This window comes from Camponotus floridanus, unplaced genomic scaffold (genome assembly GCF_003227725.1).
Source record: "Camponotus floridanus strain SB8 unplaced genomic scaffold, Cflo_v7.5 scaffold39, whole genome shotgun sequence".
In the NCBI taxonomy this organism is placed as follows: domain Eukaryota; kingdom Metazoa; phylum Arthropoda; class Insecta; order Hymenoptera; family Formicidae; genus Camponotus; species Camponotus floridanus.
In genome coordinates, this window is record NW_020229536.1 from 1,175,616 (window position 1) to 1,203,056 (window position 27,441).

Here is a 27,441-nt window from a genome sequence, read left to right on the forward strand (position 1 = left end):
ACCTCTCAGTCTTCTTTCTGATAATATAAATAATATAAATAATATAAATTTATAAATAATATAAATAAAAATATAAGTAATTTAATTAATAATAATTTATTATAAAATTTATTATCAAAATATTTATTTATATGTTTTCTTTTTCTTGTCAACATTATTTATTTATTTATTTATTTATCTATTTAGCTCGCTGTAAGCCAGTCTTTTAGAATGCAAAACTAAATATTATAAAATTTAACTTTGGAAAAGCACGATAAAACAATTGAATAAATTCAAATAAGCATAACGAAAGATTCCGTAATACATCAATCGTTTAATAATTAATTTAAAATAAAATATATCTCTATAATTTAAAATTCCGCGTGTATATGTCAAATATTTCAGCAGAGAATTATCGATAATATCATATTTGGCAATGTATAGCAAGCGCGCTATTGTATACATCACAATCTTGTCATCATTCACACGGTAACACTCGAATAAAGTAGTGGTGTGCGAAACGCTTCGTATATTATCGAATTCTTTTTCCAACCCTATCGTGACTAAAATATATGCAACATAATTCTCTAATTATTATAATTAACAGGTATTAGTCTTGTGATTAAAAAGCAAGTATAAATTAATTATTAATTAAACAATAGTTATATCATGATTTTTCATTGCTTTAATTTTTGATCTTATGAGATTTGTATTTTATGCATATATACTATAAACATACATCAACAGTACTAGTGCTACTTGTTACTGCTATATTATTAATTTTAATCTCGTATAAATGTTGCTTTTATGATATAATAAAAAGTGCAAATTTCATATGATTATTCCGCGATCAAGAATATCATGCAAAATGTCCCACGTGTTATATTATGATAATTAATCGTATTCTACTAATCGTAATTAATCATATTTACGTAGATGAGTGTCATAAGAAAACAGCGAAGAATATAGAAGAAAAAGAAAAAGATCTGGAAAAGCATTGGGCAACGTACGAAACACACATACACATATGCGGTAAGTAATTTTATTATTTATGTATTATTTTCATAATAATCATTAAATAATCAGATTTAAATATTAAAAAGATTTTTGAAAAGATGAATTGTTTAAAAATTAACACAAAACAGTTTATTTTTTTGCTTATCCAAATTTTCATATATTGATAACGAGTAAGTTTTTTTTTTATTGGCGCGACTTTACTCATTAATTACTGCTTTATTTAAGCATTATGGAAAAAAATGGTTCAAGACTTTTCGACTCGGTTTTTAATCAGGAATAACGCTAGTTTGCTTAGTGGAAGTTTTTTAAGATACACCATGTGTAGCACTAGTGCTACACAGGCATTTCGTGCACATAGCACGGAACAAAACCAGAGGTTGTGCACATTATATATTACCCTCTGAGAACATTCGTGGACTGTGGCTTCGTAGTTCATGTCCATGTGAGGGTGTCGCTTTCAGGGATCACCTAAAGATGGTTTTGAGAGGTGACAAATTCGGGCAATGTTAATTGCATCAAATATTTTTATTAATATAATGAGCACATGGAAGTTGATACAGCGACGGTGTTACGATTTACTTTCATATAAATATTCACTGCTCGTGATATTGGTGGCATTTACCTGCATATTCATTGGCATAGTACATTTTGGAGAGGTTAGAATAATGATTATTTTTTTATGCACATGATCGTACAATTCATAAATTATTTTAAACTTTTGTTTAGTTTTTTGTTGTTATTGTTCATTGAAAAATTTTTTGTTACTTAATATTATAATCCAATATAATTGTTATATATATATATATATATATATATATATATATATATATATATATATAGACATAACAATTATATATATATATATATATATAACAATTATATTGGATTATAATATATATTAAGTATATATGTTATATATATATATATATACACATACACACACATACACATATACACATGCATACATATATATAATAAATGATAATCGATGTCAATGTCTTGCATATTGAAGTATTTGAGGAATAGAGGTCTTGCTTTAGGTATGGTTGACATGGAGCAAGGAAAAATACGAGGCAGTATTTCATTCTTTCAACGACAATATCTTAGGAAAATCCTTCCAGAAGAAATTGTGCCAACATGTCCCTATAGATGTAGTTTATACATGGGTAAATGGTTCCGATCCAGTGTTTTTAGAAAATCTTCAGAAGCATGTTCCCATTATGGATCTTAGCACTGCAGCATCAAGATTTAGTGATAAAGACGAATTGCGCTATTCGTTGCGATCGTTGGAAATGTATGCACCCTGGGTGAGGCATGTTTATATCGTTACCAATGGCCAAATACCAAGTTGGCTCGATATGGATAATCCTCGGATGACTCTAGTCAGTCATGAAGATATTTTTTCAAATAAAAGTGATTTACCAACTTTTTCTAGTCCCGCTATTGAAAGTCATATTCATAGGTGCTTGGAAATATATATGAATCCATATTATTATATAATGAAATATATACAAATATGCAACAACATTTTTGTATTCTTTTAGAATACCTGGAATCTCTGACAAGTTTTTATATTTTAACGATGATGTCATGTTAGGTGCCGAGATATGGCCGGAAGATTTTATAACTCAAGCAGGCGGACAAAAAGTGTACTTGGCATGGTGGGTTCCAGATTGCTCTGACATATGTCCATGGGCATGGGTCGGCGATGGATCCTGTGATCATGCTTGTAACACTACATTATGCGAGTTTGATGGTGATTAAATAATTTTATAACATTGTTGTGTGAGTTGTGTATATATAAATATAATATACATATATATGTATATGTAACTATAATATATATTATCTAAATAATTGTCCTATTAATAATATAGGTGGAGATTGTCAAACAACCACTGTCCCTATTGATAGTGAGACTATAAAAGAAAAAAGCGATGATTTATACAAATATTTGGAAGATTCTCGTGAGAACAATAATGAATTAAATAATATCTTACATGACAAAAATGTCGTTGATTTATTACGGAATGATATATCAGTGTCTACAGTTCAAATGTTGCCTTTGTATAATCTCAATACTGTTAAGTCCATTGACACACTTGATGATTTCAGAAATAATGGTAATGTGGAATTGTATATGCGAAGTAATGTATATGTAAAATCTAATGATAAAAAAATCTATAAATTTGCAGGTGTTCTTCAGCCTGTATATTCTAAACTTTTACGCAGAAATCTTTTAAATAAAACTGCTAAGCATGTTGAACAATTGAGACGCCACCATAATGACATAAATCTCGCACCATCCAACAATTCTGTTAAGTTCGGTAAATTCGCATATTCGAATCAATGGAAACACAATATACGAGGACTTGATACTTACGCGGAATCTTTATTATATGTTAATAAGATATATAATGTCGCTTATGGTCTCGAACGAAGAAAAGTACCAGCGCATATGCCACATTTAATAGATAAATGGATTGTAAATGACATGCAAGAGAAATTCAAGTTTGAGTTTAAAAAAACGTCTAATCATAAGGTGAGAGATTCCGAAGACATGCAATTCGCATTTTCTTACTTCTACTTTTTGTCCAGTGAAAAACGAAAAGTACCTATCGGAGAAATATTTGATATGTTTGACACTGACAAATCACGGTAAGAAACAGTATTGTTATTAATTAAGAAAGTTATAATTATTAAAGTTAAGTAAATTAAGTTATTTAGTAATTATTTATTTAACTTATTTAAATCAATGTTTCTAGAACTTGGTCAGATAGGGAGATAAGAACGCTTTTATCAAGATTATATCCATTACCGCTAGATTATAATTTGGTCATGGAATTTGAAAATGCGATAACAAATTGTTCTCATGACACTGTTTTATCAGAAATTATTGATGTCCCACCTGGAGAAAGATACCTAGATTCTACTCTCGTAAATATTGAGCATTTTAAAATAATTGTTCAATATTAAGTGTGATACAGCAAACAAAATTGCAATTTTTTTCTATTTTTTTGCAGCCGATAGTTTCTAAAGAATTGATATTGAATTGTGAATCAGTGTCTAGAAAAATGCAATCGAAATTCGGTGAAAGTAGCCGGTATCCACATGAAATAATAAAAGCTGGAAAAAATGAAATTTTTGAGATGTTGACCAGCAATGTTTCTTCAACGGTACAATTGCTGGATGAAATTCGGAGAGATCCCAAGTATGTATATATATCTCGGTTTATATATATATATATATATATATATATATATATATATATATATATTTTTGTTAAACAATGATTTTCTTAAAATTTTGTTAAACAAATTTTGTTAAACAATGATTTTGTTAAACAATGATGATGATGTAATTATTTTTTCAGAAAATTTATTTGCTTGAATGACGATATGGACCCTATTAGGCATTCTGAAAATGAAGTCGTTCGTGCCTTGTTGAATGATTTCTATCGTTCGTTATATCCGTTGCGAAGTACTTTTGAATTGCCAGCGCAGTATCGAAATCGTTTCTCTCATAGACACGAGCTTCTTGAGTGGCGAGCGAATCGTGCAAAAGCTAGGAATTTATTATTATGCCTTGTGGCATTGCTTCTTTCCCTTACATTTTATCACATGTTCTATCATCATATACGTAGATTATGCAGAACTCGAGAGTTATCTATATTTCTTGTGTGAAGAATTAATAATAAATCTAAACCATATGCGAATATAAAGTTTTATAACGGAAAACTGATAACGATATATATATATAACGTTAACATAATTAAAAGAATAATATTTATAGAAAGATCTGTAGGATAAGGACTTCCATTTGACATTTTCTAAAACTAGATAACTGTATTTCTCTGTGATATGGAATAAATACTCTTTTTATATAATTACATTTTAATAAAAGGCTGAAAACTATAATAGAATATGTTAAAAAATACACAAGTAATAAATGTATCTGAAGATTACAAACATGTCATACTTATGTACATTATTTTTCTTTTTTTGTTACAGTTGTATTCTCTTTGTTATAAAATGATGGAATGTACAAGACTATGATAATTATTCATGTAAAGATGGACAATTTATGTGGCGAATATTTCGCGGTCCCACCATGCCTTCTTGAAGTTTTGCGCACTCGAGCATCCACGTTGCTACACTTGCGATTTGCTCAGCTGGTAATCGAGATCCTATACCTATATTTTGATTTCGTATCAAGACAAACTTCGATAAGCCCCATTACACATATGTATAAAGACACAAAACTACCTGGTACATTTAAATGACACGTAATCTCTCCGTCTTTTTCAATTTCAAAAACTAGACTTCCATCGCTATTAACATTATCAATTCCACAGAATTTCTTATCGATTGTATTATTTTTACTCTTTGAACAATCATTGCTGATGAAATTGTCTCTTCGACTAGCCAAAGAAATATCAGTTTCCTTTTCTTCGTTATCAAGTTCCTTCTCGAACGAACTATTTGCCATTGGTTCTATTGACAAATCGGCTACAAGAAAAGGATTTTAATAAATAAATTACATGATAAAATAAAAGAAGATATCATAGTCGATAATCGTACTTTTCGATGAGACAATCTCATCTTTGGATATTAATTCTGAATCCAAATTAATGTCCATGTCGGTATCTTGACTATTTATGGAGGTACGATCTACAGAGCTGTCTTTACGTTCTGTCGCATCTCGATCGCGTGCACTTTTCTCGCTACCGTCACAAATGAGTCCTGCTAAATATCTAATATTGTTCCGAACATTATTCAATGGCATATTAAATTAATAGCTGAAATTAGAAACTAAGTTGGCGCGCTTAATTCTTACTCATATGTTTCCATGAATAAAGTGAGCGGGATCATCGCGGATCCTCCGTCCGGTTCATGGGTGAATAATTGACAAATCAAGATCATTGTCTCGGTGAGACTAGCTCCAAGAAGACCCACCGCTATAGCCAGAAACTTTTTCACTTGACATGTGCGTTGAAATTTTCCGATTGTTACGATTGCGTCAAAATCCTTACGATCCAAGCAGAGACAATCCCAACGGTGTAAAACTATCTCAATGGGTAGTGTCTTGTTGTAATCTGAAGGAATTTAAAATTAATAGAGTCTTAATTATATAGAGAATTAATTAAAATTGTTTTACTTATTATATATATAATAAATATATTTACATAGCAATAATCATCAATAAATATCCTATATTTATATATCATAAACAATAAAAGATTTTATTATAATTATAAACGACAATTGTATATCTCAACTGCAAGATGCAGTGATCAATAATGACTTATATCAAATATTTAAAAAAAAAAGATTATTGAGTTTTTACGCTTAATTCGCTTGATTGTTTTTGTAAAAAGGATTGAAAAATACTACACAAATATATAGTGCATAATATTGCCTTTTTCGGTAAGCTAGATATATTTTTATAAGTTGACGATTTATCATATTAGAAAAATAAAATGAATATCGTATCGTTTATCTAACAATAAAAAAATCTCCATCAAAACAAAATTTTGTCTCATAGTTTCCTCTTTTACAGTTTATAGCATTATCTGTTATTTTCTTAGCATTTTATTTAGATTAGGAAAAAAATATACAAAGTATCCATCTTTTGACAAATAAAATCATTTTTTTGACAAATTCTCAAAGAAATTTGAAAATTTTTCCTCGACGAAAATGTCAAGAAAAATCATCATTTTGGCAAATTTACAATTTTTGCACCTCAATAATTGAAATTAAAATTCTATTAAATTTCATCTCTAAAATTTTATTAAATTTCTATTAAATTTCACCTCCAAAATTAAGCAAAAAATATAATTTTGTTAATCTTTTATCTTTCTAATTTAAAAATTTAATTTGCAAAAAGCAACTTTCCCTTTCGATCGCTTAAAAATTATTGATTAATTTAAAAAAATTATTAATTAAGTATTGGTTGAAAAATTATGTTTCAACATTTTTGTCGAGGAAAAATCGTCTCCAAATTAGCAATTAGAGAATCTGTCATTAAAAAAAAACACATCCGGTATATAAAATTATCCAAACACTTTGTATCATACTTCCAAATTGTCGAAGCAGTACTCTGAGAAATCCCAACGTCAAACCGGAGGCTGTACTCGGCGGTGGGTACTCGAGTCGCGACTTGACCGGGGGCTCTTCGCCGTCAGCCAGTGCGCGAAAATACGAGCCGGACCACTTGAGAAGATCGTGAGGCTGCGTGCGTATCGCGGCTTTGCAAAATTGCTTCAGGATCATCGGCAGCTTGGCTGGCACCGCGATTTCGCGTCCGAAAAACGGCTGCTCGACGAAAGACATTTTTTACGTTGTTCGAAATGCCTTTGTTGTGCCATCGCGATACCTTGGTCGTCCAGGAAACGTCGATGACGACTTGGCGCTAAAAGTGCGAATACATATATTTAGGGTATTGTTAAGACAACTATAATTATTTTACAAAGAAAAAAAGAGGGCAAAAGTATAGAATAATTTCTTCGCATACGTTACTTCATTTTCGAGAAGATTGACTCCGAATTGGAAAATTATTAATAATAAATGTTATTTTTTTTTTTGAAGCTGGAATAAATTGTAAGGGTTTTGCATGACTCATCCTTTAATTCATCTCGCGACAGTTGCTATTAAAATATATAGGAAGACAATATTTTGTGTATTGAAAAATTAAAGTTTATATATTATTTAAAATAAATACATATATTGTTATATTTAATAATAATATTGAATATATACAATATTTTTTTTTATTAAAATTAATTTATTTATAAAAGTAAAAATTGCTATATATATTCGCGAATTCAAAATGATGAATGTTTAATTTGACTTCTTCATTTTGAATTTAAAAAATAAGAATACATTTATTTAGTGTCTTTTTGTGCAAAAATAAAGGTTTTGCAAAATAAAATTACGTCTAATATCACAAAAGAATGATATTTATCAACATCAAATATTATGACAATCAATCAAAGATCAGAAAATATATCATATCGACAGAATATGCAGATGTCGCGATGGTAGAGACATCTACGTATGAAAAGGAATAAGTTTAGGATAAACATTTATTTCGATTGGTCACCTAAATAGGGTCCCCATCAATACTCTAGTAACTTCCTAGTCAACAGCCAATCGATATGTCGGACGCGAACCTTGCGCAAATTGATAACGTCCGCGATTCGAGTGCAGTTACTCTAGTAATTTTGGAGGAATAAGCGCAATATGGCGGTAAATGGCGATCCACGGCGGTGTTTGATGCTGTAGACGCGGTGCGTCGACAATCGAATCATCTAACTGAGACAGACCAACAAGTTGATTCTCAGGTACAAGTTGCTTAGATACCTAATATTTTCGAAGACGAAGGTTCCATTTCTCAAAAGACGAGCCTACATCGTAGGTAGTCAAGCTGAGCAAGATGTCTAAGGCAGACGAGAACGCGGACACCGGCGATACCGGGGACAACTCGAACGGGTCCTCAGCGGAGACCACATCTTCGAGGGGCGGTGACTTCGAGACAAAACTCGAGACGGATCGCAGCAAGCGGTTCGACTATCTGCTGAAGCAGACCGAGATCTTTTCGCACTTTATGACGAACAATCAGAAGGACAAGGCTGGCAGCCCGTTGAAGATCAAGGCCGGCAGGCCTAGGAAACAACAACCGGAGAATCAACCTAAAGCCGACTCTGGCGACCACAGGCATCGTAAGACCGAACAGGAGGAGGATGAGGAGTTGTTGGCTGAGAGTAACGCCAGCGTGGCGCCTACCACGCGCTTCGAATCCTCTCCGCATTACATCAAGTCCGGAGAGTTGCGCGATTATCAGATACGCGGTTTAAATTGGATGATATCGCTCTACGAGCATGGTATAAATGGTATTCTGGCGGACGAGATGGGTCTGGGTAAGACATTACAGACCATCTCCCTTCTTGGATACATGAAACACTTTCGAAACATTCCTGGTCCTCACATCGTCATCGTTCCCAAATCGACCCTGGCTAATTGGATGAATGAGTTTAAGAAGTGGTGTCCCAGCCTCAGAGCTGTGTGTCTCATCGGAGACGCAGAGACTAGAAATACCTTTATCAGAGATGTAATGATGCCTGGCGAATGGGATGTATGTGTAACATCCTACGAGATGGTCATCAAGGAGAAATCAGTGTTCAAAAAGTTCAACTGGCGTTATATGGTGATAGATGAAGCTCACAGAATAAAGAACGAAAAGTCCAAGCTGTCAGAGATCCTCAGGGAGTTCAAAACCACTAATCGACTTCTATTAACAGGCACACCGCTGCAAAATAATCTTCACGAACTGTGGTCCCTATTGAATTTTCTTCTGCCAGATGTATTCAATAGTTCGGACGATTTTGACTCGTGGTTTAATACAAATAGTTTTCTAGGCGATAATTCTTTAGTCGAGAGACTACACGCAGTCCTTAGGCCGTTCCTTTTGAGGCGTTTAAAATCCGAAGTGGAAAAGGGACTCAAACCCAAGAAAGAGATCAAAGTGTACATTGGTCTAAGTAAAATGCAAAGAGAATGGTATACTAAAGTATTGATGAAGGACATAGATATTGTGAACGGCGCAGGAAAAATAGAGAAAATGAGGTTGCAGAACATTTTGATGCAACTGCGTAAGTGCTGCAATCATCCGTATTTGTTTGACGGTGCTGAGCCTGGACCACCGTACACTACTGATGAGCATCTCGTTTATAACTGTGGCAAAATGGTCATTCTTGATAAATTATTGCCGAAATTACAGCAGCAAGAATCCCGAGTTTTGATATTCAGCCAGATGACGAGGATGCTCGATATCCTAGAGGACTATTGTCACTGGAGGTGTTTTCAGTATTGTCGGTTAGACGGCAACACCGCCCACGAGGATCGTCAGCGACAAATCAACGAGTACAACGCACCCGGCAGCGAGAAGTTCATTTTCATGTTGTCGACTCGCGCTGGTGGCCTAGGTATCAACTTGGCAACCGCTGACGTGGTCATCATTTACGATTCCGATTGGAATCCACAAATGGATCTGCAAGCGATGGACCGCGCGCATCGTATAGGTCAGCAGAAGCAAGTACGGGTCTTCAGATTTATCACAGAGAACACGGTGGAGGAGAAGATCGTGGAGCGGGCCGAGGTAAAGCTACGCTTGGACAAGCTCGTTATTCAGCAGGGACGACTGGTGGACGCCAAGCAGACAGCATTGAATAAGGACGAAATGCTCAACATGATCAGGCATGGCGCGAACGAAGTGTTCGCATCCAAGGACAGCGCAATCACCGACGAGGACATAGACACTATATTGCAAAAGGGTGAAGCCAAGACAGAGGAGATGAAGCAGAAGCTGGAGAGTCTGGGTGAATCCTCTTTGCGGAATTTCACTGTTGACGCACCCACTGATTCCGTGTATCAGTTCGAAGGCGAGGATTACCGCGAGAAGCAGAAGATCCTCGGGATAGGCAATTGGATAGAGCCGCCGAAGCGCGAGCGTAAAGCCAATTACGCGGTCGATGCTTATTTCAGAGAAGCATTGAGAGTATCAGAACCGAAAGCACCGAAAGCGCCGAGGCCGCCGAAGCAACCGATAGTGCAAGATTTCCAATTTTTCCCACCTCGATTATTCGAACTGCTGGATCAGGAGATTTATTATTTCAGGCAGACGGTCGGCTACAAAGTCCCGAAGAACCCCGAACTCGGATCGGACGCCGCCCGGATACAGAAGGAGGAACAGCGTAAGATCGATGACGCTCAGCCACTCACCGACGAGGAGATCGTCGAGAAGGAGAAACTGCTCCTTCAAGGCTTCACCAACTGGACCAAACGGGATTTCAATCAGTTCATCAAAGCGAACGAGAAGTATGGTCGCGACGATATCGAGAACATCGCGAAGGAGGTCGAGGGGAAAACGCCGGAGGAGGTAATGGAATATTCGGCCGTTTTCTGGGAACGTTGCCACGAGCTCCAGGATATAGATCGCGTGATGGCGCAGATCGAGCGGGGCGAGGCCAAGATCCAGAGACGCGCTGGCATCAAGAAGGCTTTGGACGCCAAAATGGCCAGATACCGCGCGCCCTTTCATCAGCTCAGGATAGCTTATGGCACGAACAAGGGTAAGAATTATACCGAGGAGGAGGACAGATTTCTCGTTTGTATGCTACACAAACTCGGTTTCGACAAGGAGAACGTGTACGAGGAGCTACGAGCTACGGTGAGATCGGCGCCCCAATTTCGCTTCGATTGGTTTGTCAAGTCGCGCACGGCGTTGGAGCTACAACGTCGCTGCAACACCCTGATAACTCTGATAGAGCGCGAGAATCAGGAGCTGGAGGAACGCGAGAGACAAGAGAGGAGAAAGAAAGGCGGCAATTTGGGGACGAAACCGACCTCGAAGCGGAAACAGGAGAACCTGCCGGCGCCTCAGGACAAACCGCGAAAAAAGAAAAAATAAACGACTCGTGTGCGCGACGAGTTTATCTTCCCCCTCTAGACTCTTGGAACTACTTTTTTTTTACGACGTGGTTGAGAAACACGCAGTGTATTCGCCAGACAATTTTTCTATATTTACAAATCTACAAATTTTCACAGCGATATATATGACGCCTATTACATATTTCATATATCATTACAATGGGATACATTTTTAAATAACGACATCATCAAGCTTCACGTTCAATCGTTTAATGTTTATAATTCGTCGTAATTGATATTCGCATAAGTTCGAAACTAGATTATATTAATGCTGCGAAATTATCAATAGCCACATTACGATGGACTTTCTGATAGATTAGCAAAAATTTGAAATAGTGAGTGTGTTTTCATATATCACATCATCATTCACACAGATATTGAAATGTAAGAGAAGATATATTATTTATTTTTCCAGACTTGTCAAAAACTAGGTAAAAGAGTCGTTAATACGATTCTTTTCTCGTTTCGATAAATGTTAGTATTCTTGTCAATTTGAATCTTGTTTTAACTTATAGAGTTCCATTAATAAACTATATCTATGTATTATAATATATCGAAATATCATATCATATCTACCATATTTGTATATTATAATATTCGATTAAATGGATCTGCAGACACCAATTGCATTATACCACAATGATACCTTAAGATTTTTATTTAATGATTGCGTGTTACAATTTCACAGCGCAGTACATATTATAATATATAAATAGGATATAGTTTAAATGGAACGCTGTAAGTTAATGCAAGATTTGAATTGACATGAATACTAACATTCATCGATACGAGAAAAGGATCGTATTAATCTTCTGTATAACTCAAATTTATAAGGTGAATGATTCAACTAAAGCGATTTTAATAAATATTATATCTCATAAAAGAGAATATTAAAGTGAAATATGTATGCGTAATATAACTAATTTAAAATTTGTATCCCTGTAAGAGATTCATTAAGATTTATTTATTATTAAACATTCAAACTATAAATTTTTCTTGTTCATGTACATATATGTATACATTGTTATACATTATATGTTATACATTTATATACTTGGATGTAAAACTCACATCTAGATGATTTCATTTATCTAGAAATGTGATTTAATTGCGGTCGTAGAGCTGCAATGGTAGAGCTCTGGATGATGAAATAGTAATCTTTATCATTATGAGAAATAGCATCTCTTTTTGGAAATGGATGATGCAGATTTTGAGACAGATCTGGAAAAATAAATAATACATCTTTTCTCTTATATATTTCTATCTGTGTTATATATTTATATCTGTGTGAATGATGTGATATATAAAAAAAACACGCTACTTTAAAACTCTTGTTAATCAAAAAGTCCCATCGTAACATGATTATTGATAATTTTACAGCATTAATAAAATCTAGTTTCGAATTTACACAAATATTAATTTTGTTCTGAAAAAATATTCTTAAGCATTATATATTTTTAGAGATGCTATCTCTCTTAATAACAAAGATTACTATTTCATCATCCAGAACTGCAGCTCTATCCCAGCTCGATCCCAATTAAATCACAGACTAGATAAATGTAGAAACATCTAGATGTGGAAGTTTTATATCCAACTATACAAATGTATAAGTACATATATGTACATGAACAAGAAAAATTTATAATTAATAATAAATAATTAATTAATAATAAATAAATCTTAATGAATCTCTTACAAGCAAAAAAGTTTTAAATTAGTTATATTACATATGCATATTTCACTTTAATACTTCTCTCTTATGAGATATATTTATTAAAATCGTTTTATTCTTGGAGCATTCAAAATTACTTTATAAATATCTTTATATTTGAGATATGCATGAGTCAAATATGAAATTAATTTTGAGAATATTTATTTATCACGTATCACATACACAAAAACTAAGCAATAAGCGTAATGCTTCGACTTAAATGTAAATGCAAGAACGTATTGCAAAGAATATATAAGTATTAAAAATATTAATGTATCTAATAATCATCTCATATTTATTAATAAATGAAACAGATAATGAGATGAGAGAATGTCAGTATAATTTATGTTATTAATTAAAAAGATAGAAAGAAGGAAGAAGTAAAATGGATTGCTGAAACACTTATATTATTTTTGTTAACAAATAATGTGGAAAAATAATTATAAATCGATTAATGAATCGAACATATGTATGAAAATTTACCAAATATAAAATGTCTTTCCTTTGCATACAATACAGATCGAAAAATATATCGCACATTGTGTAAATTTATAAGTCAAAAGGGAAATCTGATTTTTCTTTTGAACCTTAAGGCCCCAAAGTTCTATTCACCGTTACAAAACACAATATCTTAATTATACACAGCTTATATATTTTCCAAAATTTCTTTGCCTTCCCCGATCTAGAAAGTTATAAAGAAGAAAAATATTGCTGAAAATTTTATATGGGTTTTATACATTATATTGTAAATGATAATCAATTGGCAAAGAGAAAGAATCGATCTTATAAACGTTATTAATTGTCTAGGCATGTGATGATATATCTATGTATATGTATGTATACATACATACATACATACATATATATATATATATATATATATATATATATATATATAATAGTATATTAAAAGACAAATATAATTATATAATTACATTTTACTTTCACACAACTTCAACAGTTCACATCAAATGAGTTAAAAATTAATAGCCAAAGTGCTTATTTTTATATTACATTAAAGGACATTACGGAGATTTTGCTTAAAATTAAAATAATCCTAATTGTTTGTAACATCAATCTTTTTTTTTTCATTTACCATATTTCTGAAACGATTTTATCAAATTATTTTTGGAATCTATGGATCGACGATAGAGTATATTTAGTCGGCAAATATATTTATATTCACACAATGTGAGTGCACAATTATCATAATATTAGAAATTCATATATTGGATATATATTAGATTTAAAAAATAAATTCAATCATGATAAAAAGATTGATGGTTGTATACAATAGTGATTTTTTTTAAACAAGACAAAAAGTTCCTGAAACATTTATAATTGTTAAACAAATTATTTTATAAAAATAAAATTTCCTGTCAATTTCAATCTTTTTAAAGAAACGATACATACGCAAATCGTTATTTTTGATTCGTAAAGAGTATACAACTATATTGTTCATTAATATTAAAGCAAAGAAAAAAAAGCTTAACAAATAGATGTAGAACAAATAGATACTTTGGTTTGAATCGTGTTTCACTGCTTTTGGAAGTAATTACAATCTCACTTTTCTACGCATACAAGATATAGATTTTGAAATAAGTATCGAGTTTACATCATTCTATACATGACCTAACGTGTTAATGATTACGTTTATATGACTACATTTGAAGTCTGCAAGATAGCAGTATAATAATAGAATAATAATACTGGCGAATATTATGGCGCAATTTTAAGCAGACTTTTTATCCCGCTTAAAAAGGTGATTATTTTCGCCTTCAACTAAATATGACTACAATATATTCGAAATCTACAATTTCGTAATTATTTTTGCAATATGAATATATTTGTATGTCTAATTCATTTGACACAGTGTATGTATGATGGTACACCTGCACTTGCAAATGATTTTTACAATTTATATCTTTCCGATTTTGATTATTCGATAAACAATTATTCATGCTTTTGTTCGCGAAAATTCTTCTTTACATATTATTAAGATAATATTGACTTACTAAATTGTGCTTGAACAATTATTTCTGAATGAGTAAACGTGCGGATAAAAATTCTTGCTTTTTTATATATCATCTAATATATAATACATTTTACTAGAATGCAGTTGAAAAAGGATTAATTTGTTACATGACATGAACGCTGCTATTTGACTAATACATTTCAGGTATATTTTCATAAATCACTTTTCACACTAATCATACTTTGCTAGTAATGCAGGCATAAGAAATATTTTCCACAAAATTTACATAATATAAGTAAAGCATTTTAAATATATAAGTGAGATATTAGAAAGATTTTCATATACATTTACAAAGCACTAATGTAATTAAATAATTCTATTTAACGCTATATACAAAGTGGTTCATCAGAAACAGAATACCTAAATAATTTTCCAAGATTAAAGATACAAAAAAAGCATTATACACGTAATTTAAAATTTAAACACATTTTTAACATTTTAATGGTTATTTCAATTAGATAAAATAGCTTTATAGGTTTAGAATAAAGTTATAGATCGTAAAAAAAGCTAAAAAAAGAATAAGAATGCATCCAAAATTGTGGCACACCAGTGACAGACAAATAATACAATAAACAAAAAATATGAAATAAAATTTTTCCATAGATTTTATTTTTGATAAAACCTATGAAAAAATTTTATTTCATATTTTTTGTTTATTGTATTATTTGTCTGTCACTGGTGTGCCACAATTTTGGATGCATTCTTATTCTTTTTTTAGCTTTTTTTACGATCTATAACTTTATTCTAAACTTTTATTTAAACGTTTTATTTTTGATAAAAGTTATTAGAAAGCTCATAACATATGCTTCTTATATTTAAATAAAAGTTTAATATAATCTTGTATTATCAATGGTACTAAATTCATCTCGGCAATTCTATACTACGATATTTAAAAAAAACTGCTAATAAATATATATAAAAAAAATATATATTTTATGAAAAAATAAATTACTCTTGATATGTATACTTCATATATAATTTCTTTAATAACTTAAGTAATTTTAGTTTATTTTATTATAAATGAAATATACTTTCTTATTTATATACTAATGATCATTGTCGAGATGAATTCTACAGTTTTTCTCGATTATGCACTATAATTTGGCACATTCTGTTCTCAAGGGAAAATATTTTCTACATCATATTTGTTTCTGAAACTTATACTAATTATTTTTTTCATATCTTTACATTTAAGAGAATTACACAGATGTACTGTTTCTGATGAAGAACTTTGTATAATTTGAAGAGGATTCTTACATTTATATAAAATAAATAAACTTGAAAAATACAACATGATTCCTATCAGAGTAGAATAAGAGGAATGGATATTAAGTCAAGTGCCGAGTTTACAATAGCCAACTTAAATAATAAAACATACGTAAGAATTGTTTTTTACATAACAACTTAAATAATTATTTTCTAAATCAGGCGTATATCTCTTTTACAATAATCTTAATATACATATACATAAAATTAATAACGAGCCGAATAAGTATTTTACTCGAAAAGATAAATCCGGCTTTAAGAATTTAGAAGTACGTAAATAAAAAATAATTGTGATCAATTTACATTATATGTCAAAATTAAAATTATTCTTTTTGCAATTTTGATAATACCATTATTAATAGAACAAAATAACTAATGCATTTGTGTAATATTATATATATTCTAATTACAGATATAAATATCTTAACGGCCATTGCACGCTCGATCGAAGAAATATGATCTATACACAGAAATGAAAAAACGGTATTTCATTAAATGATTGATAATCGAATCCACTGGAACTAATAACGTAAAAAATTATAGTCATATATATAATACAGCAGTAAATTAATCAACAAATTAATGTTCAAACATGTGAGAGATTCCAAGAGTTGCGTAGGCTGCATTATATAGAAATTAAACGTCAAAAATGCTACGCCTGTTTAAATTCGATATTTTGTCTATATTCCTATACGAGTAAGATGGAAAAGACCTAAAATTCAATCGAAAATCAGATGCCTCCAAGGGGGTGGATCAGGGGGTGGAGGCAAAGGGACTGGTTACGGACGGCAATGACCTCTCTTTCTACCACCTTCGTTACCATCTTCGTCCTCGCCACCCCTTCGCACTTCCGTATAACGTTCACCCTTTACACTTACGATCTTATTATCAAGATATCGTACCAGTTTCTTGGGCTCTGTTTTTGGCGCTACTGGACGATGTTCACGACAATCATCGTCTCTGTCGACGTAACTATATCGTGCTATGATACGAGATTTCAGCTCTTCGTCGTTCAATCTCGCTTTATTACGACCATTGGGCTGAAACGATTGAAATTACGCATATTGGTAATTTCGATGTACATGCAGGAGATATTGCAGGGTGTCTATGCCTGGAAATCTCAGGAATTTTTTTTATACTTGGAAAAATCAGGGAATTCTCTGGAATTCAAAAAATTTAAAAAAAAATTGAATATGCAATATATATTCTTTATTGTAATTTTTTAATGAAAGAATGAAAGAATGAAAAATATTTATCTCATTCGAAACCTGTTCGCTTTTTTCATATATTTGCAAGTCTAGCACTGGAAACTTAAGTGGCTCTATGGTTTTCCTTTGTAAAAGTATTAAAAAACGCATGCAATAGAAAATTTTTAGAAGTTGCAAGAGATTTTGAAAATATTATCGTTATCTGGAATTTTGAACAAAAATATCCTAAAAGATTAAAAAATGTTCAGAGAATTTTTTTACATAATTTGAGTAGACACCCTCTTATATTAAAATGATAACAATTAAAAGAATTGAAACATCTTACCGTTAAAAACGTAAGATTGCTCACGATACTTTGACCTGCTTCCTGACGATGTAACGCCAGTTGTGCGGCTTTTGCTATATCACCCCCGGCCACCGCCAAACAATGCCTGGCTTCAGCAGTGCTCGCTGCTGGAAACATCTCTTGCAACAGAGCAACCTGATGCCAAGAAGATTCCTATAATGATATAAAGAAATTTATATAGACATTTGTGAAGGCGTTTAAAGTGATGCTTTTCTTACCTCCGAAAAATATTCTCCGCTAGAATCACTACCGGCATCGCTCGTTTCTGAGAGATGATGAATGCGCATTCTTTGCGTACCAGCTGGCAAAAGAGCGGAGAGGCTGATGTGATTCAATGGATCGCTGTGAGATTGACAATTTTCACTATCTTTACTTTCTTGTTTCAATTTACTTTCCACGTCCAGCAACCATTTTGATACAGCTTCTTTTTCGATAGTGGAAAACTCGGGAAGGCAAGCGGATACCATCTCGCACAATCCATCCACATCTAAATTTTCCTCCAACGCACTTTCTTCTACTATACTCACTACATAACTTAGTACAATGTCGTCTATTAAACTAAAACAAAAAATGTTTAATTAATGTAAAAGTAAAAAGGAGATTTATCAATTTAATACTAGAACAAATCAAAAAGTAAGATTCTCTATTTTATTACAACTTATTGAACTTATTGTATTAAAATGGAAGCTAATAATTATTTTTCAATATAATCTTTAAGAAGATTGATGCATTCTCTTTAATATGAATTTGAAGATTCTCTCTTGATAAAAGCCTTGATGTTGATTTGATGATTAATTGAAACATCAAAAAATAGATTTTTAGAAGAAGAATCTTTAAATTCTTGTCAAGAGAGGACAAGTGTATCAATCTCATCTCAAAGACTACATTAAAAAGTAATCATTAGCTTATATTTTTAACACAATAAAATCCAATTTGTGCACAAATATTAACTAAAAATCACAATAAAATATAACCAGTGAATCTTACTTCTCGATCTACCCTGGTATATTTTTCCTGGTATATTTTTTTTAAAAGACAAGAAATAAGAAATATTTCGGAAAATCAAAGTTTGAGCTTGTACCTCAATTGAGCAGTGGGCACCTGTTTCCTAACGAAACTAAATAAGGCCTTCTTCACCAATTCCTCCTTCTCATCCATCGTACGACTCATCCTGCAATTGTTAAACCGTTAATCCAAACGCGATCCTTTAGAAATTCATCTATCTATATAATATCGACAAGCTCTAATTGCTCGCCGTTCCCATCAAAGTGGGCGATCTCGCGAAAAATAAAGCCTTCGAGAGACACGATCAACTCATGCGTGTCGCGATCAACTCGCTCGCTCGCGATCTGACAAGCGCTGACACACGTCCTTCGCGCGTATATAACATTCAGTCATTGATCCTTTAATATAGGTTAAGGGAAACAAGAGAGGGCAGCAGGTCTCTAGTTCGTAACCCTTGCGCGAACGAGAAGTCGCGATGATCCCTTCGGGATCAGGATCCCAGGATCCAGGATCGGTCGATCGCGCGAGGAATTCACTCGCCCGGCAGATCATGTATGTATATGGATGAAAACAGAGGGGGGTAGGGTAAAGCCGAGAAGTGACAGAAAGTTGCGGCTGTGGTGACTGTGGTAGATGATCAGGGATGCTGATGACAGGGTCGGTTTCGCGAGCGAGATCCGCCTCGCTTTCGGCGAAAGAGAGGCGTTACACGAGTATACGAACCTGATGCCCTAAAGCTACACAACTCGATCTCGATCGGGAGTCTCTCTCTGTCTTTCTCTTTCTCCCTCACGACGACGCGAAACCGCGAGATAAATTCCGTATACAAACAACGCTCGTCGATTTGACAGTTGACAGGGAGAGGGGCGAACACGTGGCGCCTCCTACCACATTTCGCACGAATCTATCACATGCTATAGTATGTTTGCTGTATTATTGTAATATAGTGTGTCCCATAATATTATCTCTCGGATTTTGCCGAGGAAAAATTCTCCAAATTGGCCAGTTTTTTAAAATTCAATTTTATTAAAATGACTGAAATTAAATTATTTAAATATTTAAGTATTCATTGTATTTAAATATTAATTATATTATTATATTTATATATTAATTATATCAAATTAAATTATTTAAATATTATAAATTATTATTATTTATTATTTAAACTTAAATTATTAAAATTATTAATATATAATTATATAAAGCGATGCTTTTAAGACATCCTGTATATAATGCAAGGACATGTAGTATGTATATACAGTGTATATATATAAATATATATATATATATATATATATATATATATATATAATATACATATCTAATAATACTTTACAATAAAAAGAGAAACTCAAAGAATTGAAAGAATTCAATTGAAAGGGAGAATAAGAAAAAATTATGAATTTTGCAATATCGCAAAACATGCAAAGTTACAAAAAATTTAAAATAATTTTTAAAGATCACAGTTCCAAATTTTATGCGATCATTATTTTATTCTCGTGATCAATTATGTCAAAAATATTTTTTACATTTATGGATTATGATAAAGAAACCTTTTATTTTAACTTGTATATAAAAATTGATTCATATATATTTCACAGAGATTTAACATAAAGCTTTATCTACAATGGAGATTGTTATACATTTGAAGTTGTGTGTTGTAATAGCTATATTTATTTACGAGATGTATCTTCACATGTTACAATTTACAGTTACAATATTCCAATCACATATGACTTTACAATGCGCGCATCAGCGACAATGATACAGCTTATTTGATACATATTCAATGTATAAATAATTACAATTTGATATTTTTATAGCTGAAATAAATTACAACACAATTCTAGAGTCTAAAATTCCTGTTTTTATATAAAATGAAATTGATCACACATCCACTTACGAGACAACCGAATATATATTTCGATATAACAGCAAATAGCATTATTAATCCTTATAAATGCGTTGCTAGTTAGATGTTTATATTGTGTGTGCATATATATGCATATATACGTATGTATATATGCATGTATATGTATATATAAAGTTATATGTAAAAGATTTAAATAAATATATATATATATATGCTGTGAAAAAAGATGCACTGGACTAGTAGAAATATGTTTAATGTAAATGCTATATTTACTAAAATGATAAAATATTTGTCTCTTATTAGAATCCGATACATAAAATATTAAATAAAAGGTCAACTTATTTGTCAAGCACTTTTGTTACATAGATTCCAACAAATAATATTTTCTTTGTTTCAATAATTGAATCGCATATGTTGTCTGATAAATCTTAATAAACCTGACAATTTTAACGCCATAAAAATGTCTCGTATTTTAAAGAAATCAAATCGCAAATATTCTTATACAAGTCGAAATTTGTAGCACGTGATCCATTACATGAAGATATTCTTACATCTTACTATGCCGCCTTTTTTTCCTTTAACGGCTGTATCGCGTTCTGAATTTCATTATCTTCCCCGACATCAACGGAAGCATAATCGATAGAATCTTTTTTAATACTGTCTCTGTTACAACCCGATTCTGGTTCTTCGACAATTTCTTGTTGTTGTTCTAGGAAATCAGTAGGTACAAATTCCATTTGGTCTTCATTATCGTTTAAATCCGGCGGACCTGGCAGTTCACAAAAATGTAATCTCTCATCACTCTCATTCACTTCCTCGCCACCTGGGTCATCCTCCTCGTGCAAACTCATAAGTTTTTCAAAATCTGAAGAAGGTGTAACATCTTCATTATTCTCTGAAAATATCTCCGTCGGACTAAGAGGTATATCTAAAGGCTCCATTTTCACGGTTGCACACGGCGAAGATGGTGTAATAGGTCGCTGTAAACGTATTTTGGTGAAAGGTCTTGGCTCTATGGATTCGGATTGTTGTCGCTTTTGTGCACGTTTAGGGCTAGAAGACGTAGATACTTTTGGAGATGATGTTTTATTTTCTTTGGATTCCGCAATATTTCTAGGAACTACAAGTTGAGACGATAATGGTTTCGATTGAGGTATAAGTAATGGTGGTTTTGCGTTCTGTCAATAAAAGAATGAATTTGAAGATTGTTTTTGGAAAAATATTAGAAAACAATTATATATAACAAATTATATTAATAAACTTACTTGGGATGAAGGACTTGGACCAGCTAGACCTTTCACTTGCAATGCTTCGGCGGCATTCAACAGCTGTGGCAATTTATCATGAGCGACATTAACTTCTCCACGATACATGAATTTAACCAAGGCTTCCACTTCCCAAAATTTCAGATCCTTCATTAAAATAATAGGATGTTGACACGGATTCTCCCGTAACAAATCTGCCAAATAGTCGCTACATGAAGATAAAATCATCTTGTGGCATTTCAAAGATCGTCCTTCGCATGCTAGGGTCACATCGACAAACTGTTCTGTATCTAACAATGATGGAAAGCTATTTTGCATATTACTATGGTAACTATTCCACCTCAAGCAAACCTAAAAACAACAAATAAATAAATTTAATAAAAATCCGCATTTTTCTCTTAAAATAGATACGACATTTACAAAGATATACCTCTGTAGGTTGTTGATGAACGACATTATGTGGTAATCCTTGATTAGTTTGTCGCGGTGGCATTTTGATAGTCGTAGGTGCAACTTGCTTAACTTTCAATGGAATAGTTTTTAATACAAGAGTCTTTGGTTGCCGTGATTGTTGCTGTTGCTGCTGCTGAGGCAGCGGCGCTGGCGCAATATTACGAATATGAGGTCTCACTAGAGACTGCGTAGCTATCCTTATAGTTTTAGCAGTTGTGTTACTTTGGGATGTTGACTGTAAAACTGTAACAAAAAAAATAAATATATTATTGCAAGTATCTTATACAAATCAAATGAAAACTGCAGAAGAAGTAAATCAAAGAGAAATTTTTTATTGACATGGTTTTCAACAGTGGCAGTAATTATTTTCAAATTCTATTTTTGAAATTATAATTTTGATGGAACAGTTTTAATTGAAGAAAAACAAAAAATTCTAATTTAAATTATGTCATTTATAAATCTAGATTTTTTGAATGTAAAAGATTTTATCCATCATATTAGAATAAATTAAAAAGTAAGGTTTCCTATTTTATTACAACTTTTATTCGCAGCTTATTAGACTTATTGTATTAAAATATAAGTTAATAATTACTTTTCATTATAGTTTTCGAAAAGATTGTACTTGTCCTATCTTGACATAAATTTGGAGATTTCTTTTCAGTAAAAATCTGACTCTTGATGTTTGAATCACTCTTGAATAGCATTCTGTATTGCTATGATCAAAGAATCTTCTCTAGAAAGAAGCGCAGGCTTCTTTCCTCTGACTTTTTTCTCAATAATACCAAATCTTACTCTGCATATAAAATTCAGGAGCTTTTGTAATCATACGCTTGAAATATTATAAAACATCCTCTCTACAGTCTGGATCTGATTTCTTCCAATTTTCATTTATTTAGACTGTTAAAGAAACACTTTGAAGAAAAACAATTTCAAGATGATGTAGCGATACAGAATGCTGTTCAATAATGGTTTAAACATCAAGAGCCGGATTTTCACCCAAGGGGGAATCTTCAAACTGTGCCAAGAGTCAAGCGCCTCAATCTTCTCTTGAAAATCATATTAACAAATAATAATCATTAGCTTATTTCTTAACACGATAAGTCCAATTTGCATATGAGTAGTAAGTAAAAAAGGGACCTTTCTTTTTATTTCACTCTTTATATAGGATATCCTATTTTAAAGTTTACAGTGCTATATCTCGCAAACTGATGAATGATTTTAAAGAAAAATGTTTCAGACAAAAGTTGCATGGTTTCAAGGGGGACATAAGATGGTGTCATTGATCTTGGACAATCATTTGAAGGTCACCTTCAAATTCTTAAATGGAAACCCCCATTTTTCATTGCATATTCTTGTAGCTTACCTCGAGAGCTTTTCAAAACACTTTGTTATTAGAGTTGTAAGGCTTGAAATAATTTCTTAATTTTACATAAACCATAAAATATCTAGTAAAATATTCATTTTTCGATTATCTTAACTTAATACTTTTATGTACAAAATAATGAGGGGAATCAATTGATGTAAAGAAAACACATAATTGTTTCTAAAAAAAAATATATAATTATTAATTGTAAATTACATATTATCTTGTACATAAAAGTATTAAGATAAGATAATCGAAAAATGAATATTTTACTAGATATTTTATAGTTCATGTAAGAAATCATTTCAATTGTCATAACTCGAAAAGTATTCAATGAAGAAATACTTTATTATAGTGTTTTGGAAAGTTCTCGAGATAAGCTAAAAGAATAAATAATAAAAATAGGGTATTTCGTTTAAAAAATTAAAGGTGATCTTCATGTGATCTTCAAACAATTATCCAAAATCAAGCCAATGGCATCATTTTATGTCCCTCTTGATTCAAACAACTTTTGTCTGAAACATTTTTCTCTAAAATCATTAGTTTGCGAGATATAGTAACCGTATACCGTAAACATTAAAATGGGACACCCTGTATATACACGACAAAATCGTCAAAAAAACCTACTCCGAAAGCAAAAAATTTTACCATGGTATCGTCTGCCGATCAGCCTACCGCCGTGATGTACCCTGAGGTGCCGATGCAGGTTTGTTGTGCCACATTGACGCGGATTCGCGCCGCCCCTGACTACGACCGCTCCGCAGATACGGCACTGTGCGCGTAGCGGATCGTTAGCGCACAGGTCGAAGTGCGCCCAGACAGCGCTGGGATTCGCCATGGCGCGCAAACTGCGCGCGTGGGAGCGCACTCGGTGCGTGACGTGCCGGCCGGAGGACGACGATGCGGACGACGAGGACGTGGGCGGCGCGGGCGGAGGCGGTGGTGGCGGGAGCAGGGCCGTCGGCGGCGGCGACGTCGACGGCATACTCGACTCGTCGAAGTAGCAGTCCTCCTCGTCCTCCGGTTCCTGCTTCATCGCGAGACTCTCCCTGATGTCGTCCGTAGAGGTCGTCGCGACCGTTTTTTCCCGCGAAAATTAATCGATGTGGATGTTGTTCTCACTCTGTGGAACGAAAGAGACAAAACTGAACGGAAGATTAAAACCGAATCGCATTATTATTCTCAGTTCATTCATGTTTCTTAATAATTTTACAGATTATCGAGCGTTACGTTCTCGCCGATGAGGACTGTCAAAATCAGCTGTTCGCGCGCGGTTAAGTTTCGCGCACGTGCTCTGATCGCTTTAATGACGATTGTTGCCGCTGTATTTTCTTAGGAACAGGCTTCTCTGTCAAGTATGAGAGAGGCGACTACATTCCAGATTCTCTCGTTTATTTTACACCGAAATTAATAACGAATTGAATCTTTATTAGTGCAAAATTCATCCTGAATTATCTCGAAGAGTAAATATCCACAAACTTATGTGCCACAACGCAACAAGAATCGTTATTACAAAAACGCAGCCCGGGACATAAAATAGAATCAATAAAATAGTCTAGAAAAAATTCTTTTATATTTAAATACATAATTCCTCGATGCATCTTCGTTCTTTCGCCGATCTTATCGACTCTCGAATGCCGGGGAAAAAATTGCGCGACAAGAACAGAGTACAAATAACGAGGTATCTCTAAATATATACATCTCGAAGAGAGGGAGGTACAAAAAAAATGATAATAAATAAGACTCGCTACGCCACTGGTTACTCTCCGTCCATACGCGCCATCTTTTTTTCCCTTCCTCGTATATCGAGGAAAAGCATGGTTTGACAGCTGCGTTTTCGCGCGATCTCGCTCGCGCACAATTACACTTGATTTTTTTCCTACGCCCACGCGAGCCAAACGCATTCCCTTCGCCCTCCCCCGCCCGGGAGAGGGGACCGGATTCCCTCTCTCTGCGCGCGTTTCGCGCACCCACTCCATCGCGTGCACTCGCTTACGGGAGTTTATCGTTCGCGGAAGAGATCGCGCGAGAGACCGACCGGCTATAAAACGGCGACGGTGGCAAGTGCGCGCGATCACATCGAGCCAGGGCGGTCGTGGAAGCGGGTGTCTGTTCGCGCGCGGATTCGAGGGCACATGTCGTTCTTTTTTCTTTTCCCTCTACCGATCCTCGCCGACAGTGCGATTCTCGTGGCGCACCAGACGTTCGATCGATTTTCCCGTCGCGGAGGAAGCGTCGTGGTCGTCGCTCGCGTTTCGACTCTTACCTCACGAGTACCCCCTCGTCTGCTCTCGACGTCGAGATAACCGAGGCGCGTTAAATCGGATCGGTTACTCCGGATCGGACGCGACGACGAGCGGAATCGCCAGAACGCGATTTGTCAGAGCATCCGCGCGATGGACTCTCCCTTTCGTCTACGTCTACGTCTCTTCCTCTACGATATATATCCTCCCGAGAGGAAGAGGAGCCCACGGAGACGGAGAGATCGTCGGGCGCGCGCTACCCCTCGCTCGTTTCCGTATCGTTAAACGCCGCGAGATCGTTAACGTCGCGAACGAATTCGGGCGGTGGCCGCGCGTTACGCCGGGCCGGGAGACGATTTTCTCCGAAGCCGAACCCGGGAGTGACTAAAATCGAAATCGGTGAACGAACAGGGGCGCGTCAGGACGCGCATGTGCGACGGCGTCGCCGGTCGTCGACGCATAGTATCCGTCTCGTCGCCGGGCCGCGTCGCTATCGCGCGCGTGCGTCTCTCTCGCTTTCTCTCTCTCTCTCTCGCTCGCGCGCGCTCTCTCTCTCTCTCTTTCTCTCTCTCGCTCGCGCGCTCTCTCTTTCTCTCTCTCTCTCTCGCGCTCTCTCTCTCTGTCGCTCTCGCTTTCGCATCTCCGGCTACATCTCCGCTACACGGGAGATTTACTAACCGACTTGACGATATCCGGCTTCGAAAACAGTCGGCCGACAATTCCGATCGATCGGAATCCACTCACTCTTTCGTTCCCTTCCGTACAGCACAGACCATTGTTGTTACATTGTCGTAATATTGTTGTTACATTGCAGCAATATTGCCGCAATGTAACAACAATGGTCTGTGCTGTGGGCTTGGAGCAGAGATCGAGCGCGATGTAATAAAAATAATGATATTGCGTTGGAAAAAGATGAGAATAAAAAAAGAGTCGTTCGGACGGAATCCTCGATACGGAATCCTCATTTGTATCATATTCGATAAGACTTTCCAGCAAACACCAAGTAACAGTTATATAACTTATAATATAACTGTTACATGTTATATAACTTTTACATAACATGTAACAGTTATATTGTTGAGTGGGAAATTACAACTAACAGTTATATAAATGTTACTTGATGTTTGCCGGGTTCTTAGAGGCGCGCGCAACAATGGACTCTCGGCTCTTTAATAACGTGATAAGCGGAA

The 27,441-nt window shown here is 33.9% G+C and overlaps 5 protein-coding genes across 11 annotated transcripts; 2 read left to right on the forward strand and 3 right to left on the reverse strand.

The window, feature by feature from the left end:
• Nucleotides 1–1,432: 1,432 nt before the first annotated feature.
• On the forward strand, nucleotides 1,433–5,250 carry LOC105259355 (N-acetylglucosamine-1-phosphotransferase subunits alpha/beta). Of its 3 annotated transcripts, XM_020027256.2 has the most exons (8): nucleotides 1,433–1,652; nucleotides 2,037–2,458; nucleotides 2,541–2,752; nucleotides 2,874–3,119; nucleotides 3,192–3,654; nucleotides 3,762–3,933; nucleotides 4,020–4,207; nucleotides 4,370–5,250. In XM_020027256.2, exons 1-8 carry the CDS (start codon nucleotides 1,500–1,502, stop codon nucleotides 4,677–4,679), a joined length of 2,166 nt encoding a protein of 721 aa, XP_019882815.2. In that variant the 5' UTR covers nucleotides 1,433–1,499; the 3' UTR covers nucleotides 4,680–5,250. The 3 variants fall into 3 exon arrangements, with proteins under 3 accessions (XP_019882815.2, XP_025267089.1, XP_025267090.1); XM_025411304.1 differs by having other exon boundaries at nucleotides 2,874–3,654; XM_025411305.1 differs by having other exon boundaries at nucleotides 1,575–1,652; nucleotides 2,023–2,458; nucleotides 2,874–3,654.
• Nucleotides 4,974–7,374, reverse strand: LOC105258645 (ropporin-1-like protein). The gene is made up of 5 exons (XM_011270419.3): nucleotides 7,073–7,374; nucleotides 5,833–6,091; nucleotides 5,577–5,749; nucleotides 5,262–5,504; nucleotides 4,974–5,188 (listed from the first exon to the last, which is right to left on the reverse strand). The coding sequence occupies exons 1-5, from the start codon at nucleotides 7,326–7,328 to the stop codon at nucleotides 5,055–5,057; spliced, it is 1,065 nt and encodes a 354-aa protein (XP_011268721.1). The 5' UTR covers nucleotides 7,329–7,374; the 3' UTR covers nucleotides 4,974–5,054.
• An 868-nt stretch (nucleotides 7,375–8,242) lies between these two features.
• Nucleotides 8,243–12,631, forward strand: LOC105247750 (chromatin-remodeling complex ATPase chain Iswi). 2 transcript variants are annotated; one of them, XM_011256136.3, is made up of 2 exons: nucleotides 8,243–8,338; nucleotides 8,396–12,631. In XM_011256136.3, exon 2 carries the CDS (start codon nucleotides 8,431–8,433, stop codon nucleotides 11,461–11,463), a length of 3,033 nt encoding a protein of 1,010 aa, XP_011254438.1. In that variant the 5' UTR covers nucleotides 8,243–8,338; nucleotides 8,396–8,430; the 3' UTR covers nucleotides 11,464–12,631. The 2 variants fall into 2 exon arrangements, with proteins under 2 accessions (XP_011254438.1, XP_011262537.1); XM_011264235.3 differs by having other exon boundaries at nucleotides 8,413–12,631.
• A 4,195-nt stretch (nucleotides 12,632–16,826) lies between these two features.
• Nucleotides 16,827–19,920, reverse strand: LOC105253393 (CUE domain-containing protein 2). The gene is made up of 5 exons (XM_011261404.3): nucleotides 19,778–19,920; nucleotides 19,131–19,220; nucleotides 18,268–18,607; nucleotides 18,029–18,202; nucleotides 16,827–17,535 (listed from the first exon to the last, which is right to left on the reverse strand). The coding sequence occupies exons 2-5, from the start codon at nucleotides 19,217–19,219 to the stop codon at nucleotides 17,275–17,277; spliced, it is 864 nt and encodes a 287-aa protein (XP_011259706.1). The 5' UTR covers nucleotide 19,220; nucleotides 19,778–19,920; the 3' UTR covers nucleotides 16,827–17,274.
• Nucleotides 19,921–21,145: 1,225 nt separating this feature from the next.
• On the reverse strand, nucleotides 21,146–26,663 carry LOC105253392 (protein jim lovell). Of its 4 annotated transcripts, none has more exons than XM_011261401.3 (5): nucleotides 26,275–26,663; nucleotides 24,657–25,153; nucleotides 22,623–22,888; nucleotides 22,193–22,543; nucleotides 21,146–22,105 (listed from the first exon to the last, which is right to left on the reverse strand). In XM_011261401.3, the coding sequence occupies exons 2-5, from the start codon at nucleotides 25,042–25,044 to the stop codon at nucleotides 21,485–21,487; spliced, it is 1,626 nt and encodes a 541-aa protein (XP_011259703.1). In that variant the 5' UTR covers nucleotides 25,045–25,153; nucleotides 26,275–26,663; the 3' UTR covers nucleotides 21,146–21,484. The 4 variants fall into 4 exon arrangements, with proteins under 4 accessions (XP_011259703.1, XP_011259702.1, XP_025267094.1 ...); XM_011261400.3 differs by having other exon boundaries at nucleotides 24,657–25,131; nucleotides 26,275–26,662; XM_025411309.1 differs by lacking the exon at nucleotides 26,275–26,663 and adding an exon at nucleotides 25,765–26,205 and having other exon boundaries at nucleotides 24,657–25,131.
• Between the last annotated feature and the right edge of the window lie 778 nt (nucleotides 26,664–27,441).

Bases quoted from the DNA above. Each gene is read 5' to 3' on its own strand.
- LOC105258645 (XM_011270419.3), bottom strand. From the start codon at position 7,328: ATGTCTTTCGTCGAGCAGCCGTTTTTCGGACGCGAAATCGCGGTGCCA. The intron at 6,092-7,072 runs GTATGATACAAA...AAATTCCTTCAG, and splicing joins ACTGCTTCGACAATTTGGAA to ATTACAACAAGACACTACCC. The intron at 5,505-5,576 runs GTACGATTATCG...CTTTTCTTGTAG, and splicing joins TGAGATTGTCTCATCGAAAA to CCGATTTGTCAATAGAACCA.
- LOC105259355 (XM_025411304.1), top strand. From the start codon at position 1,500: ATGTTAATTGCATCAAATATTTTTATTAATATAATGAGCACATGGAAG. The intron at 1,653-2,036 runs GTTAGAATAATG...GTCTTGCTTTAG, and splicing joins GCATAGTACATTTTGGAGAG to GTATGGTTGACATGGAGCAA. The intron at 4,208-4,369 runs GTATGTATATAT...TTATTTTTTCAG, and splicing joins GAAATTCGGAGAGATCCCAA to AAAATTTATTTGCTTGAATG.
- LOC105247750 (XM_011256136.3), top strand. From the start codon at position 8,431: ATGTCTAAGGCAGACGAGAACGCGGACACCGGCGATACCGGGGACAAC.
- LOC105253393 (XM_011261404.3), bottom strand. From the start codon at position 19,219: ATGAGTCGTACGATGGATGAGAAGGAGGAATTGGTGAAGAAGGCCTTA. The intron at 18,608-19,130 runs GTACAAGCTCAA...TTTTTGTTTTAG, and splicing joins GTGCCCACTGCTCAATTGAG to TTTAATAGACGACATTGTAC. The intron at 17,536-18,028 runs GTAAGATGTTTC...CAATCGTTTCAG, and splicing joins GCAATCTTACGTTTTTAACG to CCCAATGGTCGTAATAAAGC.
- LOC105253392 (XM_011261401.3), bottom strand. From the start codon at position 25,044: ATGAAGCAGGAACCGGAGGACGAGGAGGACTGCTACTTCGACGAGTCG. The intron at 22,544-22,622 runs GTATATCTTTGT...TGTTGTTTTTAG, and splicing joins TTCATCAACAACCTACAGAG to GTTTGCTTGAGGTGGAATAG. The intron at 22,106-22,192 runs GTAAGTTTATTA...TTTTATTGACAG, and splicing joins GTCCAAGTCCTTCATCCCAA to AACGCAAAACCACCATTACT.